The sequence below is a fragment of the Simochromis diagramma genome, unplaced genomic scaffold (genome assembly GCF_900408965.1).
Source record: "Simochromis diagramma unplaced genomic scaffold, fSimDia1.1 OVJJ01000816.1, whole genome shotgun sequence".
In the NCBI taxonomy this organism is placed as follows: domain Eukaryota; kingdom Metazoa; phylum Chordata; class Actinopteri; order Cichliformes; family Cichlidae; genus Simochromis; species Simochromis diagramma.
The window spans coordinates 12,293,313-12,312,760 of NW_024386908.1; the positions used below are offsets into that span (position 1 = coordinate 12,293,313).

General features: G+C 42.7%; 1 protein-coding gene across 3 annotated transcripts in view; it reads right to left on the reverse strand.

Annotated features, from left to right (window-relative positions):
• The window catches only part of uhrf1bp1l (UHRF1 binding protein 1-like), a 34,257-nt gene extending 15,601 nt beyond the window's left edge, over positions 1 to 18,656 (reverse strand). Inside the window, exons 1-12 of one of the 3 annotated variants that reach the window (XM_040035442.1) lie at positions 18,233 to 18,656; positions 6,835 to 6,997; positions 5,241 to 5,279; positions 4,084 to 4,175; positions 3,280 to 3,469; positions 3,056 to 3,196; positions 2,441 to 2,608; positions 1,682 to 1,862; positions 1,495 to 1,578; positions 1,232 to 1,393; positions 705 to 820; positions 480 to 621 (exon numbers count right to left, since the gene is read on the reverse strand). In XM_040035442.1, the coding sequence (XP_039891376.1) occupies positions 480 to 621; positions 705 to 820; positions 1,232 to 1,393; positions 1,495 to 1,578; positions 1,682 to 1,862; positions 2,441 to 2,608; positions 3,056 to 3,196; positions 3,280 to 3,469; positions 4,084 to 4,175; positions 5,241 to 5,279; positions 6,835 to 6,997; positions 18,233 to 18,276 (1,522 nt within the window). In that variant the 5' untranslated portion in view covers positions 18,277 to 18,656. The remainder of the gene's footprint in view (positions 1 to 479; positions 622 to 704; positions 821 to 1,231; positions 1,394 to 1,494; positions 1,579 to 1,681; positions 1,863 to 2,440; positions 2,609 to 3,055; positions 3,197 to 3,279; positions 3,470 to 4,083; positions 4,176 to 5,240; positions 5,280 to 6,834; positions 6,998 to 18,232) is intronic. The other 2 variants (XM_040035443.1, XM_040035444.1) reach the window with 2 other exon arrangements.
• Between the last annotated feature and the right edge of the window lie 792 nt (positions 18,657 to 19,448).

The following is a 19,448-nucleotide window of genomic DNA, read 5'->3' on the forward strand; positions in this document are numbered from 1 at the left end:
ACATGATGGAAAAGATGGAAAGGTTACATAATATTTAGAAACACGTAGCAGAAAGTAATAAGACACTATACGTATTAAAAAAGAAGGAGGAAGGAATGGTACTTAATTTGCTAAATGTTATTTTCTTGGCTGCACACTCGAAGTCAGAAAAGTAAAAAACCTTTAGTGGCTCTCATAATGTGTGCTAATAGAGCTTGTGAGAAATCCATAAATGAATTAATTGGGTGATCCCTCATCCAGAGCACTGAGTGTAATTCAGAAAAATCAATGTTCTCTCAGCCACACAGGAGTCAATGACTAACCCCACAGCTCACTGATTGGACTAAATGGACTCGAAAGTGTGATGGGAGATAGAAAACCTCCCATGAAGCAGAGCCCGGGTTTAGAAAAATTGTTATTTACACAGCGCACGATCAACTCATTTATTTGTGAGGTGAGAAAATAAATGTATCTTGAGTATCAAGGCACAAAAGTCTTACTAGGGTAGTCTTTTCCATCAGGGAAATAGTATTCTGTGAACTCTACATGGATGGCCGGCATCTCTGACGGAAGGTACAAGGACTTCTTATTACAGGAGATCATGGTCTTGGGGCTGGAGCGGCGCTGGTCTGCTGTTGAGACCTGAAAAATGAATTAAAGGTAGTTGAGAAAATGTATACAGCCTCAGTGATTTCCTGCAGAAAACATCTGCAACATTACTGAACCTGATAGATGCTGAAGTCAGCCATCCTGAGAACAATTGAGCTGGACATGAGCTGAGCCTTGGGAGTCTGAGGCGAAGGAGGACTGAAGGAAGCGCTGGAAGACGTGTTTATCTTACCTGGAGGGAAAAGAAGAAGGTATGTGTAGGTAAAACAAGAGGAAATGACTAAAAACACAACAGCAGAGAGGGCGGCAAACAGTGTCACAACTCAGTTCTCCAATGAGAAACTTCTGTGCCTAGACAAAGGTGTGTATCACCGCACCAAACTGTGCGCAAACACACCGCGATACCTGGCTCCAGGCACCAGCAGCACTGCGCTGGAGGCTGTGCGTGTGGGCTCCAATCTAGTAGTGAGGAGTGTGTCTCACTAAGCCCTACTGCTCCTCCTCCCGCTCCTTCCTGACTTCCTAGAGAGCCATACACATCGTCCCTAAGGGACACTGGAGGACAGAAAACCCACAGGGGTGATGTGCTGTGGGTACAACAAAAATGCACCTAACACCTGTGTGTGAGCGTGTGTGCTTTTACCATGCTTTGGGGAACTGTGGGTGTGGCTCGGGCCTTGCTGGTCTCGAACTGTGCTCTTTAACATCTCCACGTTGGTCCTGAATTCATCCAGGAGGCTCCGTGCCCAGCTCTCTCTTGTCTTAGTGGCGTCGCTGTAGTGCATCCAGTGAGCGCAGCTGTCACCTATGAAGATTGAAATACAATTAATAAATTCTCTGTTTGTTTAAAGTAAACCGTGTTTATTTTGTTTGGCAGATTACTGATCTCAACAGCTGAATTCATACCTGCTCTGTGGAAAGGGTAGTAGTCCAAAGTAATGGAGCTAAAGGAAAGCTGCATGGCTCCACCGGTTATCCTTTTATTGACGACTATACACCAGAAGCAAAAAACAAGAGACCTCAAGTTGAATACAATCATACTTGTCATTTGTGTGCTTAATAAAGTAAACGCGTAAAGCTGCACATGCGTTACCTTTGTCCTTAGCATGGATATCATCGCAGATGTGCAGGTCTAGGTGTGTGATCTGGAGATGGTGCGATGTCTCGCACACATCATAGGCGCTGAACAGCTTGGCCATGGTTGCACTCTGGTCAGCAGCTGAGGACGCCTGTTGGGTGCGAACCTGTTGGGCTGAAGGGGGCGGCGATGACACCTGGAGAACACAGAACGTTTTAAGTGTTGACGCTTTGCCCGTGTTATAAACGCTCTGATAGATCATCCTATTCTTGTCACTGATGAGGTTTTCAGTTCATTTCCTACAAGAGTGACTCATGAAGATTGATGAGTCCAATAAAAAAGATGAGCGGTGAAGTACTCTGTGTTTCCACCAGGTGGCATATAAGGCCAATTTACGGGAAACAGATTCATTACTGTACAGTAAAGCTGCTGAGATATAGGAAGGTGTGAATATGAGTGGGCGATGGCTGTCTGTACATTTTGTGTCTTTGTGTGTGTGTAGAGAGCAGGAAAGTAGGACACTGACTGAAAGATGCTAAAAAGCAACAGTGAAAGACATACTGTGGGCACAAATAGGGCATCAGACGTGATTTTGACAAGCATGAGGACTAAATATTACACCATGGCTCATTCACACACAATTAGAGCATGAACAGGAAGAGGAGGAGGAAATGGGAAAAATGGAAAAATGGGGAGGGTGACAGAAAGAGGGGAAAAAACCTAAGAAAATATGATAAGCGTTCTCTATGTGTGGAAAAAGTCCCTGACTGGTACCTGGTCTTCTGTGGCCATGCTTTTCCTCTGCTGTGCAGACTTCTCCATAGCCTCACTGAGGGACTTGGCATACTGCACCATAGCTTTGAGCTGAGAGTCTGTCAGCACCCACAGGAGGTCATCCAAGATCAGAACCAGCTTGGAGGCCACCACGTTACAGTCTTTGATCTGAATCACACAGAAGAGCTGCTATAAACAAGCAATATGCAGGTGGAGGTTTGCCAAGAGTTTCCAGGAATGTAACATGACACCGAATTCACAAGAACATTTATCAGATTTAAAAAAAAAACAACAAACCGAATACAGGTTTTGCAGTTTAAGGAGCATCTGTATCTTTGTTTTTGTCCAATAGGAACTCAGCAGGCCAATTACTTTTGCTCAGCACACTAAAATCCCCTTTGTGTTGAAGAAACTGCATACTGGTTGCCATTTTGGCTGAAATAAACACCAGCTGTTTAATGAAGCACTGCTATTGGCCCTGCAGCCTGTGAGGCCACACAGAGGGGTCATTGTTCACAGTGGACAAGCCGATGTTGCCTAGAGTCTGGGTTTCAAGCCTGCTCCGTCAAATGTCATAGCATGAATATCTGAAAGGGCACATGCGTGGTTTCTAACCCGTCTCTTGAGAGTGACTCGGATCTTGGACTGGTTGGTGATGAGGCGGATGGGGGCGCTCAACATCTCGTGCTCGGCGCTCTGGATAGCGTCGGCCTCGATCCGGATCATCTGCCAGCTGATCTCTTTAAATGTCAGAATCTGAGCGAAAGAAAAAAGGGCAGTAAATGAGAACGTTGTGTGTCAAAATACCCTTATTTTGTTTAAAACTAACAAATACCGACCTCTCCTTTCTGGGGGTCCTGAATGCGAGTAAAGCGTAGGTCACCGATGCTCCAGCTGGTGTTGACGCTGTAGACCTGCAGCTGGGAGAGCTCAAAAGAGGCGTTAAAGGCCTTGGCACTGATCCGGATGATAATGGAGTTGATTGATAAGGATATGCCCTCTACCACCTTCTCAGCAAAACCATATTCACTGTAAGATGCACAGAGAGGGGGGGGGCAATAGATCATTAGTAGCCTGTCAGTCATCTGCGTCTTTCAACAAACAAAAACCTCACACATTATCTAAATAACCGCCATGTTTTGTATTCATTCATTTTTGAAGATAAGCTTTATTGATCACTCATAGCTGTATAACAAGCAAAGTAAATATTAGTCTTATCTCTGAACTTTGATTTGTGACCTTTATGATCAGAAATAAACTCCCATCCCATTGTTAACTCATAAAAATGACCCTTTTTTATACTAGTGGTTGAGTAATTAATATTTTTTTAGAGTGGGAGGGTTCCGGTTTTAGTGCTAGTACTCTGACACTGTTTTAGCTGCCCCTCAGAGTCATTTGATTTATAGTGGTGTATGGTGACACAACAGAACTGTTTTAAAAATGTCTGTTTTTAATTAGTTTTGATACTTTTTTGCCATTACTGGTCAGCACTATATATATATATATATTGCATTAATTCACATTCAAAAGGCAAAAATAAAACAAGCAAAAACTGGACTGTTGAAAAGTTTGAAAGCACTTCATTGCTGCCTACACTGCTCATCCGACTCATCCCAATGAGTATAACAGAAAGATAAGCCCACCTCTGTCCTGATGCTGTTGCAATGGGAGATGGGCCATTGGGTGGACGAGGCTCATCGCAGGTACTCATCTCCATCACCACTTTATCCAAAGTCTGAAAGAACAGGCGAGTCAAAGACTAGAATGTCATAGACATAGTAGCTCATCTGACTCATTATCGATCACAGTTCAGAAGTATATTGGTTGTCCTGTCAGGTCTTATCACTGATTGGTTGTACTGCACAATCTAATGAGAATAAAAATTCATTGAGAAAGACATATGACAAAATTGAGCATGTTTTGAGTGAAGACCATTAGGTGGTTGTTTATTTCAGTTTAGTTAAACTCGGAGCAGCATTACAGGCTGAGTGATTCTGCGATAAAGGTTTGGTAACCAGTTGGCGAAGGGACGGGTGCCTTGGTATGTCATGAGCTCAACAATCCTCTGGCTGCATGAGCTAAAATATGCAAAATAAGCAAACAGCCTTACTTTTATATAGTCTTTGTCAACGTATTAAAATTTGCCAATCCAACAATCGTCAGGAAGCGCTGGTGTGTATTTTATCTTTTCGTACTTTGATGCCAGACCTGAATGTGTTAAATCTTGCCCCTGACAAATGCCAAACACAGTATGATATGAAAAAGCTCAAATTAACACTAAAACTAATGAACCCCGAAGAGGAAATGCACATTAGAAAACACAAAAATGTTTCCTTGAGCCCAGAAAGTTCACAACGCTCAGAGCTGAAGGCGTCTAAAGGTTTTGTGTAGGCAGGTGTACTGTGTGTTCTTGTTGCTGGTTTTCACTGGCCCGTGTTCTGGGAATTGAAGCTACCTGGAGACTGGGAGTCTATCAACCTGACACCTGTGGCCTGCTCATTCAGGCGGAGGTCAGAGAAACACTGGCAGCCAGTGGAACAGACATAAACGAGCTTTTGGAAAAGTTCAGCACCAACACGAAGGCCAATTGACAGCATACTGAAGATAAAACGGGCTCAAGACGGGAAACTAAAGGCTCTCGTACGTCATATGTGCGAGTGCGTCAAAGGAAAGCTTCAGCAGTGCTTTAGGAAGCTTACTGACACATTTTGTTTGCCATTTCCTGCTCTTAACCTTCTAATAAAGTGTATCATATATCCTGGACATTCACTTATTGATTGAAAGTGGCACATCAACTTACCAAAGAGATCGGGTGAGTCTTCAACTTGGTCCATGGTATCTGTGGGTGAAAGCAGAGCAGCGTGTCAGCTTTGCAGCATTGCATGCTACACAGAACTAATCTTTACCTCACCCATTCAGATTTTTGGTTCACTGAAATGAAAAATGCAATTTCAATCAACAGGATGTACAAATCCATCAGAGTAGAAAGAACAAAAACGTAATCGATGAGTAGTATAGACTGACTGGCAGCTCATTCATTCATCTCCAGAGCGTCATTAATCCTCGACACGCAGCCTCCTGATTCAAGTCAAATTATATAGCAAAACAGATTAAATGCTTATGTTCGGATTCAGGGTTTTTTTGTCACAGAGCGACTCCTTTTTGGGAGACGTCATAAATCAAGTAATGGGAAATACTCGGGATTTGTGCGTCTAATTCAATTAAATCCATTTCATTTGCCTTCCTTCTGGTTTTCAAAGACATCAGGGGGTTCTAGCTCATCTTTTAAACTACTGAGGCAGAAACATCTACTACAGTATGTGAAGTTACAAATGAGTCTTTGCCCGTCTAGATATCGATTGTGTAACTTTACTCAACAGGACCATTCAATGAAGCAACCTATTTTTACTCCAATTTGTGTATTGCGGCCTTTTAAAGGGAAGAGGTGAATGTGTGAGGCTTACTGTCTCCGTAACAGGAAGATGCAAAGAACAGATGGGGATCTAACAAGTGAGGAAGTGAGATATGATTCTGCTTTCCGTTTTATTTAAAAAGCCGGTTTAATAGCAAACACAAAAATACCCAGCGAGCTACGTTAAGGCTGTAGTGAAGGTTTCAATTCACCAGCTCCATTGTTCACTCAGAAATCATATTCCCCTTACACTGACCCCAACTGACGGGACTTTTACAAGTAAAGACAAGGGAACAATGGTACATTGCATTTACAGCTGATCAGACATCAAAGTGGCAACCTTAAAGCAAATCAAAACAAGAAGAAAAGGCTTGAAAAATTATGCTATGAGCTGACGGTTCGGCTTTTTGAGGATAAGAGGGGAAGGTAGTCGGGTGGGGGAGGGAAGGCAGAGGTGGAAAATGGACCTTGGCCTGAATAAAAGTCCAGTCATGAAGAAAATTATACAGCTGCATTCACCGTTTCCAGGGTGTGTCAGAGGCTGCTCTCAGTCATGATACTTGGCTGATCACCATGACCGCATCGGAGTGTCAGACAGCTCCAGCAGAGAGTGCTTATGTAGTGCAAAGAGTCACTAGAGGTTACCAGTGTGCCTTCAACACTTGTATGATATGTTTTTAAGGCACACTGTTTGTATACACACATTGTGTGTTTATGGAGTATTCTAGGTATCCTTGACTTGAGTGCAAAATCTGCTTTGCACATCTATTTAAATATGACTCCTTAAAAAAGCACCACTGGAACCAGCATCATAACCCATGTCTCATTTTTCAAATCAAATCTATTTTCCTAAACCCAGTGTTTCCAGTCCTAATGTTCTCTATAAAAGCGTAAGGGTTGTTTCCATCTGAAGCCAAAGCTCTTCCCTAAAAGTCGTCATTTCCAGTAAATAGGTGACAAATTGAACAACCCCGAGTCTCACCCTGATGGCAGCCTTGTTGCATTCCACACGATTGATGGCCAGCCAGGTGGGCAGGTCCAGCAGGCTCTGGAGCACCTCCTCATCGAGCTCCAGGTTGGTGAGCTGGCCCTCCCCTTTCAGCGTGCTCAGGTTGATTTTGTCGGGTGACAGGTTCTTAGCAAACCTACGGGACACAGACGAGAAGAGTCCAGATATATTTATAGAAACAGGCTGTAAACAAACCGACAGGCCAGCCAAGCAAATCCCAAGAGTAGCGCTTACAGTGTATTGGATGTCGATTGCAACACACACACACACACACACACACGCTTGTGGTTTTAAAAAAAACGTTATATTAAATACAGAATAAATTATATTGAGAAACACTAAAAAAAATGTTTAAAAGCCCATAATTTAAGGTTATGACTGCTGTTGAATTTAACATTCCAGCAACAGGAATGGAAAGACATACGTTATAAAACCAAAGCTAGTGTTTGGAAAAGGTGTTTTCTACTTAATTGAAGCTGTATTTGTATTTGTATTGCTTATACACTGCTCAATCTACTGATGATGAGCTCATAAACAGATGCTGAAAAAGAACAGGGGTAAGTCTAGCACAGTAACATGTGTAACTAACACTGGACAAAGTGTACCCAGGCCTCACAGTCTCACAAAATAAGGTGCACATTTATAAGTATTTGCCAGTGTCCCATGCTATATGCTGAATCAGTGAGTCCCTGTTTGCTTTTACACAAAGTAAAGACACTTAATCACACAAACTTGATTGTCCATGACCTAAGTGTTTTCTGCCTCCATTCACAGTTTGAGTATTGGTTAATAGTTAGCAGAGTAGCCGCACACTGAGTGGATCATTGACGCAGAAATCTCCGTAGACCAATTCAGCACAATCTCCTCTAAACACTACTGTGATTTTATTGATTTCACATTCTTTCTTTTGCCGTCCGGAGCTTCACGGCCTTCCCTGTACATTCCCAATTTTGGTCCGCATCACATTTGAAGAATGCAGTGAAACCATGATAAAGCCCCACAAAAGCATTAGATCCTAGCCTGATATTCATTTGAAATGCTAAAAAACAATAAATAAATGAAACCTGACCATAGAAGTGTCCGCCACAGTTTGGGGTGTCATTGTTACTACTATGTGGAACATCAGAATCAGAATCGTGTTTATTGGCCAAGTATATGTGCAGACACATACAGGGAATTTGGTTCCGGTAGATGGTGGCTCTCAAGCACAGCAATGTAAATCACACACACACACACACACACGTACGTGTCTATATATACACATTACACATACATACACAAAGCTGTGTAAATCAACTATAAATAACTAATCTAAACTTATATACAGAAATGAATGAGGTGGAATGAATACTACAAAATGTACATAAGGTGCAGCTGCAGTCTGGCAGTGGGAGCAGTGTGACAGGTCAACTGTTAAGAAGGGAGATGGCGAGGGGAAAGAAACTGTTCCTGTGTCGGGTGGTCCTGGTCTGCAGGCTTCTGTACCATCTGCCAGAGGGCAGCAGATCAAAAAGTCTGTGTGCAGGGTGTGAGGGGTCTGCGATGATTTTCCCTGCCCGTTTCCTGGTTCTTGAGAGGTACAGATCCTGGATGGAGGGCAGGGGCGTGCCGATGATCCTTTCTGCTGCCCGTACAGTCCGCTGCAGTCTGCTCCTGTCCTGTTTAGTGGCTGCTCCATACCAGACTGTGATGGAGGAGCACAGGACAGACTCAATGACCGCAGTGTAGAACTGGATCAGCAGCTCCTGTGGAAGACTGTACTTCCCCAGTTGTCTCAGGAAGTACATCCTCCGCTGGGTCTTTTTGAGGACGGCGTTGATGTTGGTCTCCCACTTCAGGTCCTGGGAGATGGTTGTACCCAGGAACTTGAAGGTCTTCACAGTTGACACAGGGCTGTCTGATATGGTGAGGGGGAGCAGAGTTGAGGGATGTCTCCTGAAGTCCACTGCCATCTCTACAGTCTTAAGAGTGTTCAGCTCCAGATTGTGCTGACTGCACCAGAGTACCAGCCGCTCAACTTCCTGCCAGTATGCAGACTCATCACCATCTTGAATGAGGCCAATGACAGTGGTGTCATCTGCAAACTTTAGGAGTTTGACAGCAGAGTTCTTGGAGGTGCAGTCGTTAGTGTAGAGGGAGAACAGTAGTGGTGAGAGGACACATCCTGGAGGGGCACCAATACTGAGGGACCGAGTTTCAGAGGTGATCTCCCCCAGCCTCACTTGTTGCTTTCTGTCTGTCAGGAAGCTAGTGATCCACTGACAGGTAGCTGGTGACACGCTGAGCTGGGAGAGTTTGGAGGAAAGAAGTTCAGGCACAATGGTGTTAAAAGCCGAACTAAAGTCCACAAACAGGACCCTGGCATAAGTTCCCGGGCGGTCAAGGTGTTGCAGGATGTAATGCAGCCCCATGTTCACTGCATCATCCACCAACCTGTTTGCCCGGTAGGCAAACTGCAGAGGGTCCAGCTGGTGGCCTGTAATGTCTTTCAGATGGGCTAACACCAGTCGTTCGAAGGATTTCATGACCACAGACGTCAAGGCGACAGGTCTGTAGTCATTCAGTCCTGTGATGGTGGGTTTCTTGGGAACAGGGATGATGGTGGAGCGTTTGAAGCAGGAGGGAACTTCACACAGCTCCAGGGATCTGTTGAAGATGCGAGTAAAGATGGGAGCCAGCTGTTCAGCACAGGTTTTGAGGCAGGAGGGTGAAACGCCGTCTGGTCCGGGGGCTTTCCTGGGCTTCTGTTTCTGTTTCTGGTCAATGTCTGAAGCAATGTCCCTGGGGAGGGGAGGGTGGGGCGTGGGAGTCTGTCCGTCTCAAACCTGCAATAGAAAGTGTTTAACTCGTTGGCCAGGTCTTTGTTTGCTTCAATAGTGGGTGGGGGGTGTCTGTAGCTGGTGATTTCCTGCAGGCCCCTCCACACTGACGCAGGGTCGTTGGCTGAGAGCAGTTCTTCCAGCTTCTGGGAGTAGATGCTTTTAGCTGCTTTGATCTCCTTGGTCAGTGTGTTCCTGGCTTGGCATCTTTAATAATAGCAAACTGACACCAGAAAGAGATTTTCTTTCTGAGTTACACCAGAAAATAAATAAATTTAAAAAAAACCAAAAAAACAAACAAACATTTAACTGAGTGTAAACCAACTGAGCATAGATTCTACCAGAATGCCATGATCCACTGAATAGTACCATATTATCCTAACATTTGTATATCAACACTGTTAAGTCAAGATACATGCAGGCATGCAGTTTTATTGTAGCATGATCTAAATCGTGTGATTGATCTTTGTATTTATTGTCTATTTCACAAACAAATATTAATACATTTTTGCTTTGAATTACTGTAACTCAGACTCCTATTAATAGTTATTTTATATAAATAATATTACTGGTTGGGATCAGGTTAAAAAATAATTATTTATTATTGAAACTCTTTAGCACTAGCATAATACATCTATTGCTTTTTCAACCCACCATAGTGCTTACTTACTTGTACTTTTCTAGTGAGGTCAGCAGAGGTGACCATCCTGAAATAACATTAGGCGTGGACGCCAAAGCTACCATTAAATCAGGTCAACACTAAACCCAACCAACACTGGACACACTTATCTTGATATACCCACCTCCTAATTTAGAGCAAGCTAATAAAAATAACACAATCCATACGTCTATGCTCAAGACACAGATATGTGACACCATATGTGACTCTAAGAAGAAGCACAGCGAAACCTGAGGAAAGGTTGATTATAGCAGGAAGGGATGGACTAACTTGTGAGTTGTAGATTCATATGTGACTACAACTTAACCTCTGGGCAACCGCTTTCAATCATGAGGCCACTGCACAGGTCGCAGAGTGAGAGGCGATCCTGTCTCCAAACGACCACGGTCCAACTTGCACCATCTCAATTATAAATACAGATTTGCACGATGCTGGACTCAATCTGAGCAAGTCAGATTGGCGAACAAATGGCCATTTCAAATCTACGAGGTTCTTGCTTTGAATGCAAGTAGTTAACGTGAAACTTTCTGTGTAAGTAGATGCCAACAGATTTGCCATTTTCACCATTTTATTACAGTTTATCTTCGTTTTATTGCAAATAGATTGCGTGTAATTGCCAACTTAGCCTCATTCAATTTCACACTGTTAAAAGACTGATGGCAGAGTTGCTCCATGTTATTGCCGCTTTTTCGGCATCTTCACACACCAAAGTACATTCAAAGACGGCAACTGGCTGCGTTTGTTCGCAGACCATGTTGCCGTCTTTGTAGCAGCGATTTCAAAGCTCGCTCGATTGCACAAAGCTGTAATCATTTTGGTCGCGTGCATTCTTAAACTACTGTTTTCCATTGTGTGAGTTCGGCATCAGCAGGTAACTGATTGGTGAATTTGAATCAATTTTTCAAAACAATAGTAAAAGCTGAAAAATATAACAAGAGACCAAAATCAGGTTAGCCTAATAAGAAGTATAAGAGTCAATTAAAAACCTGAAAGCAAAGTCACATTGGTAGAGAAAGTCACGGCGAGCTCATGAGAGTCATGAAGAGCTCAAAAACTTGCACTCTCAGCATTCCCAAAATGGTGCTGTATGATTACGCAGCCATTAAGAAACTGGATAGTCATAAGAAGACAAAAGGTTTTTGTTTCTGTTCAGATGGTCTGTCTGGACCCAGACTATCAGGACACTCTGTCACTGCTTTGTGATTTGGCAGCTCATGTCTGTAATGATTCAATCAGTCAAATCCAGTTCCTTTACACCCAACACCTTCTCCTGGCAGCACTGGATTCTTCTCGTATTCGCCATCCGTGTAAATTATTCAGCTGTGGAAGCATAAACTGAGCCTCGGCACAGCAGAATGAGTCCAAAAAATAAATTAATTAAAACTCTTACAAGCAAAACACAAACAATTCACTGCACACATGGGCATACACATAGAAACAGTTTGTGTCTGAGAGATGGAGCGTCTTAGCCTTGTGACCAGTGAAATATTCATTTCTGCTGCTGATCAAGTATCAGCCAGCTAGCCAGCTAGTTTCCCCTCCCTCCTTTGCACCTTATCTGGTATATCATCCTCAGTCGGGGCTTCCTCTTGCCTTCCTTCAACTCCATAAATAAATCACTACTGTGAGCAAATAAAATGCTGTTAATCAGCTGTCTAATATCAAGGCTACTAAAGCTAAATTAAGCAGGTAGATCCCAGTCAACAGCAAGAGGTAGAGGGTATTATGTTCACACACACACTGTCATCTTTCTCTTTCATCTCTCCACACTAGACCTCAGCCATTATTCCAGTCAGCAGGTTCCAGCTCACCGGACCAGATCCAGGCCCATAAAGAGATTAGAGCAGGCTAATGGCTGCATGCGGGGGTGTCTGCCTCTCCAAAGGACAAAATTAACCACTCAGCACAGAGCTAATTCCTGCAAAACTTAACCAGATTCACATGACCCATTTGAAACGATTAGTTTCAAATGGGTCATGCCAAAAGATACACAAAGAAGGACGCCACTTTTAAATACCTTAAAGCGTTTAAAATTAATTTTTTTTTTTATATTAAAATGTGATCAAATAAAAGTGGCTGCACTACAGTGACTGTTGTACCATCTACCCCTCGGCTCCATTTGTAGTTTCTGCTCTGTAGTCGTGTTTGGAGAGAGCTGCTGTCTCCTTCTCTCCTGCCGTTCAGAATCTTACCCAAAGCTAATCTAACCTTCTGCTTCAAGGTTCACGTTTATGCAACATGCATCACCAATTTTTCCATCCTTCTTTTTCCATCTGCATGACTTGGCTGTTCAGTAAACACCTGCTGCTAATAAACATTTGTGAGTCATTTTGCTCAAACTCAGCTAAGGACGTCTCCAACAGTACGCTGATCCTGCAACTTCCCACACAACCACAAACCAAGAGCAGAGATTTGGCCCGCCACACTGTATGCTTATGTCTGCGGATCTGGTTGATGGATACAGGTTTTTCCTACTCTCCGACGATGCATTTGAGGCGCACCCTGATGACATCAGTGCCAGAAAGAGAGGCGGCAAAACAGCCAGAATGACTCAGAGGACTACCAACTCTATTTTTGTTTTTGTTTTTTTTAGCAACAAAGACTGCGGCGACAAAGTGAGAAACAAAGAGACAAACAGAAAGAGGATAAAACAGGAAACACAGGCGGCATCTTCAGGGCATTCCTGTGCAACCTAGAATTGCAGTTTACCGGAAGAGAAAGGGGAGTTCCTACATTTTTACTTGGCTCAACAAGAAAAATGTGAACGTGAGCTTTAAATAGCCCTCTAAATCCTTCACTGGCCCATTCAGTGTAAACAGGAGAGCGGGTTGAGCCTCCTGAACTGATAACGCCTTTCATTAGGGTCAGTATTCCTCAACAGATCACCAGGTGCTGGATGTAATTAGAGGCCAATTAGGACAATAAGATGCTTCTGGTGAATGTGACTTGCTGGGATAATTTGACAAGTCGCACATTAAATCACACTAAAGTGTTTCTCAAAGCCATCGGCTGGCACTATTAAAAGAAGGGCAGTAATCAGACTTGATGAAAAAGCTTCCCTAATGTTTCATACAAAGCCAGGTCATCGAGAATGAAAATATATTTTTAAGGCCATGCCTAAGATTAAAGCTTGGACTCATTAACGGTATCTGAAGGCTGCAAGCCACGGTCTGTCGCATCTCATCGTCTTCTTTGATCTGTTCTGGGTCACAAAATTCTGATAGCAAAGGTTAAGAAAAATGATTAAGCATTAGGCATCAGTCACTTATCCTTAGCTAGCTGGATGACAACCTATATGATATGAAAACCTGCAATTTACAGTATCACCATTTTTTAAAAAAAAACAAATGGCCCAAATTTACTATTTGATTTACTAGAATATAAATAATTAATGATCTGATAATCAAAATCTTTCGTTACAGTCCTGCATTTGGTTATATTTGTTGTTTTGGGGTGGCCTGACTAAGTATTAGGGATTGGATGAGGAGCTTCTACATCATGATGGATCTGATGGGAGCGTCAAAAGGAGACAGATGAGGCGGTTTAAGCATCTAATCACAATGATTCCTTGGTGCATTCCTTTGTAGGTTTTCCAGCAGGGAGGGATGAGACTCCAAGCTTACTGGAAAGACTGGCTTTCCAAGAGTGTCTCGGGATTCCCCAACAGGAACTGGAATCGCTGGGGTGATGTTTGTGTGAAATACCCTGCTCAATCAGCTACACTGCAACCACAGAGGGATAATGATATTATCTAAAGGGGAAAATCTTTATCAATTCTTTACCAATTCTGTGTTCAAAGGCAGCTAGACGGCGAGGTTTTAGCACGTGTCTCATTATTGCAGTGTGCAAACATGATGTAGACAGTAAAGCTGCACTGCTTTGAGTTTGACGTCAGTGTTTTGCAATGATCAACTGTCAAAAAGACATGCAAGTACTCAGAGAAGGAAGCGTTCGGCATGTTTCTCGATTCCCAATTGAAACCGCAACTTGACCTCAGTGAAAGAAAATGGATGGGTGGATTTTGGCTTAGTGAAAGTAAACGACTTGGCAAGAAAAAAAAAAGGCTAAAACAAAAAAAGCATTTGCATTTGTTTTCACTCCTATTATATAAATCTTCAGCGATTTTGGACTCATTTGCAATATTTGATTAATATTTACACTTATCAAAAACTTTATAATTCAACTCATCATTAACATTAACTAATCGCATGGTAGCAACTCACTGCACTTTGGCATGCAAAAGATCATGATGGCCTCCTGAAATTCAAACAGGAGCTTCAGAATGGGGAATAAAGGTGATGTCAGTGACTTTGAACGCGGTGTGTTTGTTTGCGTCAGACAGGCTGATCTTGGTGCAAATCAAACTGCAAAGTCAACCTGAGTATTGTTCCCTTTATGACTACATCACAAAGCACAGCTCATCTCAAACTGGTTTCATGAAAATGACAATGAGTTTCACTGTACACAAATGAGCTCCACAGTCCCCAGATCTCAAACCAAAACAGCACCTTTGGATGTACAGTCAAAAAAAAAAAATCAGCAGCAGCTGTGTGACGCGTTAATGACAACATGGACCAAAATCTCTGAGGAATGTTTCCAGCACCTTGTTGACTCTGTACCAAAGAATTAAGGCAGTTCTGATGGCAACACCTTGGGCCTCACCCCTTACTAGCAAGTGTGCCTAATAAAGTGGGTGATGAGTATATATTGCCAGTAAAGCTTCAAGCATGCTACCAGTTGGACTTTTAATTGCACGCCTGGAATTTTTGCCTGCTCTTCCTTTTTGAATTTGACATCAGGAGGTAGACCCTTTAATCCCACATACACAAACTCCTACTAAACGCCTCCACGCAAACACAACACAATGAAGGCAACCTGAAAAAGTTAGGCGAGTATGTGTTGGCACAGCACGTCTTTGTGGAATATTTACGGCCCCGTGGAGGCAGCGAAAAGGTTAGCGTGAAGGAGAAAACAATCCACCAGCCCAGTCACGGGCAGCAGAGGATGCCAAGGCCTGGAGGGACCCTGGCCAAATGTCGCTCTATTGCACTCGCTGCACAAACACAACCTACACACTAAGCACTTCACAGCTACACACTGATGAGACACCCAAAGCGAGGCACTTAGTCATGACTCAGGCCATAATAGCCTTCCCACCAGCAGAGGGAATAGTGGAGTGCATCACTATGGTGCATTATTACACAGCTACAGCAGAGGATGGGAAGATACTCGTGGTGATAAACACAGGAGAAGAAATGAATCCATTTCTCCCACTGCAATGGCCACTAAAACTCCAATGATGAGAAAGCACAGACTCAACTCAACCTCAAAACACTATATCGGATTCATATCGGTATCGGCAGATATCCAAATTTATGACATCGGTATCGGACATAAAAAAGTGGTATCGTTCCATCTCTACTTACAATTAGTGGTAGTGCTATATGACGGCCCTATGAAATTCATAAGCATCCATTTAACTCAGTCGTAATGACGTTATGAAAGGAAGAGGTCAAAACACAGCAAAAAAATATATAAAAAGTTGTTTAACGTGTCAAATCGTATGCTTCTTTGAGGAGGACTGAATTCAAGACATGGAAACAAAGAAATCACTGACATTTTTTGATAGCTGGACAAACAAAAACAAAACCTTGAGTTCTGGTATATTCTCTTGCCTGTTTTTTGCTATTCTTGGATATTTATTTGTATACTGAGGACAATAAACTAATAATGACAAAAGTCAGAATCAGATTAAGAGACTAAAGGTAGAAAAGTGAAGAAAGTGAGGACATTTTAAAAGGGCCACAAAAGGGTTAAAAGAATCACATGTGCTAAGAAATGAAGAAGCAACAAAAGGAGGAAGACAAGAAATAAGGAAATGAGTGCTCATTCATTAACTGGAACACCTGTAATTAAGCTCCTTTCCCAGCTCCGTAATATTCCTTTATATGAGAGTGTGACCTTTCACCTCATTGAGACAGCCTCTTTCAGGAGAAACATAGCGTTGCTACATCTGTTTTTGTGTGTGTGTGTGTAACTGGATCTCGCCGCGTCAGGCTCTGAGCCAGTGTCGTGTCGATATCCAAAGCGGTCCGTAATGCAGACAAGCAAACACCTTGCTGTTAACTCACCCCCGGGGGCTACCTGAGTTCGACCTTCTGCGAAACACTTTATCGACTAAACACTTTCACATTAGGGCAAAACATTGAGGCCAGCAGCTCAGCCAGTGCTCTCTCAGCATTCACAAACTCATTCTTGGGCATGAAAAGTAAAACACAAAGCTTCTTCTAACAGATCACATCGTGGAAACGGGGCTCTTTCAACTAGTTTAATATGTCATGCATGCCTCAGTGCACTTGTCCTGCCCAGAGGGGGAAACGGTCATTGCAGACGTCTTGATCAGTGAACTGTGAAGGTGTGATGCTGGCTCACTGTGACAGTCCTAGTCACAGACAGTATTTGAGAGAGGAATGTCCTCTGCAACAGTTAAGCTGTTGACACCCACAACATAAACTGCAGCTGTAAGCACACAGATAATGATGGTGATAAAAGCAGAGAGAATCTATGCAGAATCACAGCCTGCTGTGGCCAAACTCGTGCAGTAGAGCATTTAGGGCCACCCTGCTCCGGTATTCTGACACCAGCACCTCGATCGTGACATCACCTAATTGAAAGATGCAGGACTGGTTGACTGTCTTCTTCCGCTCAGAAACAGACCAATCAGGCCAGGACAAAAAAAAAAAAAAAAAAAAAAAAAAAAGGGACGGCAAGCAAAAAGACAGATGACATCACGCCTCCTCCAGTCATTTCCTGTCAAAGTAGATGCTATTTTTTTGCTGACAGCATGCACAGTCATATGTACATGCTCTTATCTCAACACAACACCACGTATGAGGATGCTGAAGGACGTGCCACTAATAAGTGGTGTGCAGCAGATCATTTTAATTTTTAACTGCAGCACTGTGCAAGAACATCAAGGGCACAGCAATAACAAATGCTGATATAATCCACAGGGTGACAAATTCCTCACAGTTTCAACAAAGGTTTTTATCAGTGAGGACAATCACCTCACTGCTTTTTTCTTTCTTTCCAAGCACCAGTCCACCTGCATGCTTGTAGGCTTTTCATGACTTACTCATCGGTGATCTGGATTAGAAATATGACAGCTGAACGCTACTACATCATTACTATTCCATGACGTTTGGAGAGGCATTAAAGGGCAACATAGATATAATATGGTGGGGTGTTTAACAGTGACGCAAAATGCTGTTAAATATATTGAGTTAGGGGGCAGGACAATATATTTCACTTTCTAAATGACCTTATCTTGAATAATAGGACGTTGAGGCTCCATGTACACTAAGTATGATGCCTGATAGGGGAACACAAAGGCGAAAAGTGCCAGATAAAAGGGGTTTAAACCCATGTAAACAAACCTGTACCTTGCACCTGTCTTCCCATTACTATATTGACTGTATGCCCACTAGCTACCTGCTAGGCAGTTGCTGAAGGTTAAGCTACCTTGAGGTGAACGCTGAGATTGTTGATTTTAACAATCTGACTCAACTACACAACTGGTTCAACCCGACTTAGCAAGTGTCTGGAGGATTAGCAGCTCGCGTGGTGCTAGCACACTTAGCTGGGTAGCCACGTCTCAGGTCCTGTGAGGGTTACCAACTCAAAAACGCACAGTGACAGTCAACGGAGGGACGTGTTAAATTACAGGACACCCTTCATCTATTTGCGGCAAGCATAAACTCATTAAAGTGAGGTTTTTGTGGGTGCTAGCTAACGCCTGTGACAGCTTGATCCATTCGTCGTCGCTTTATTTCCACTCCCTGTCTGCTAGCGTTAACCTCAACTCATCACTGACCTGGAGAGATGCTTCAGGATCTGCTTCTTGATGAGCCCCGCCATGGTTGCGCAAATCCGATATCCGAGCCTCCGCCGCCGGGTGTCACAGCTAGCTGGCTAGCCAAACCGCTAGCTTTTCCCACTCGAGGTTTAAACTCACAGCTCACAGCCTGATCCCTTCGCCCGCGTTCATGTTAGCGGTGTTCCCGCTTTATTCTCTGGGAGACGAGGGGCGAGATGGGCGGAGAGGCGGCATTTCGGACGTCCGAGTGACAGACAAGCTCGGAGACAAAGCATATCGCGTTAGGCCATTTCACGCAAATATACCGACAGAGGTCTGAAACGGTCCGGATCACTGCAATACCTCACACCGTACACCTGGACGGAGCGGCGTCTGCTGTCACGGCGTCTGGGCGGGGAATAATGCGGGGTTCATAGTCTGCTAGGAAATTCCCATTACGCACAGCCGGGTAAGTGCCAGTGTTACAAGTGGTAACATTTTACAGTAGATAAAAATGTCTTCTTTATGATTTTATCATTTCATCTAAAATGGGGCTTGTTAAACTATATTAAAAGTATATGCTGATCAAGCCAACACTTCAGTCTCGATTAATAAACGTTTTGGACGTACTTTCATTGTCATATCTACATTTTCTAAAAATGTAACTTACTTTATTCTGAAAATCTATTTTACGATGGTTTTTATAAAACAAACAAGTCTCATCTTTTTATTTCGTTTTTATTCTGTTTTTTTTCTTTCAGGATTTTTAAAGGCGTGATCTATTTTAAGGAAGATGTAATTTCAATTCATGTCTTTAAAATTAAAAATTAATTTTAATGAAAATGGTTTATCCATTTATTTATTTATTCAATTTCCTTTTTTTTTTCCAATTAACGTCGAAGATATAAATGAAGACATTTATCAAATTACTTTAAAAAAAAGTTAAAAAACTTTTTAAATGAAATGAAGATTTTCGTGATAAATTAATCTTTTCCTCATTTTGCATAATTTATACCACGTAACATCTGTCCACTGATTGAATTTAGCTATTTATACTCATATTTAAAAGACAGCTACAAAACTTTTCAACCAGCTATACAGGCACTATTGGGTCCTCTGGATGACGAAATATCATTGTCACTATTATTAACTTTCTTTCTTTTTTAACTTCGTAATTAAAAACGTCAGACCATTAAACAGCATTGCTTTGTAGTAGAAGTAAAGGATTGAAAGT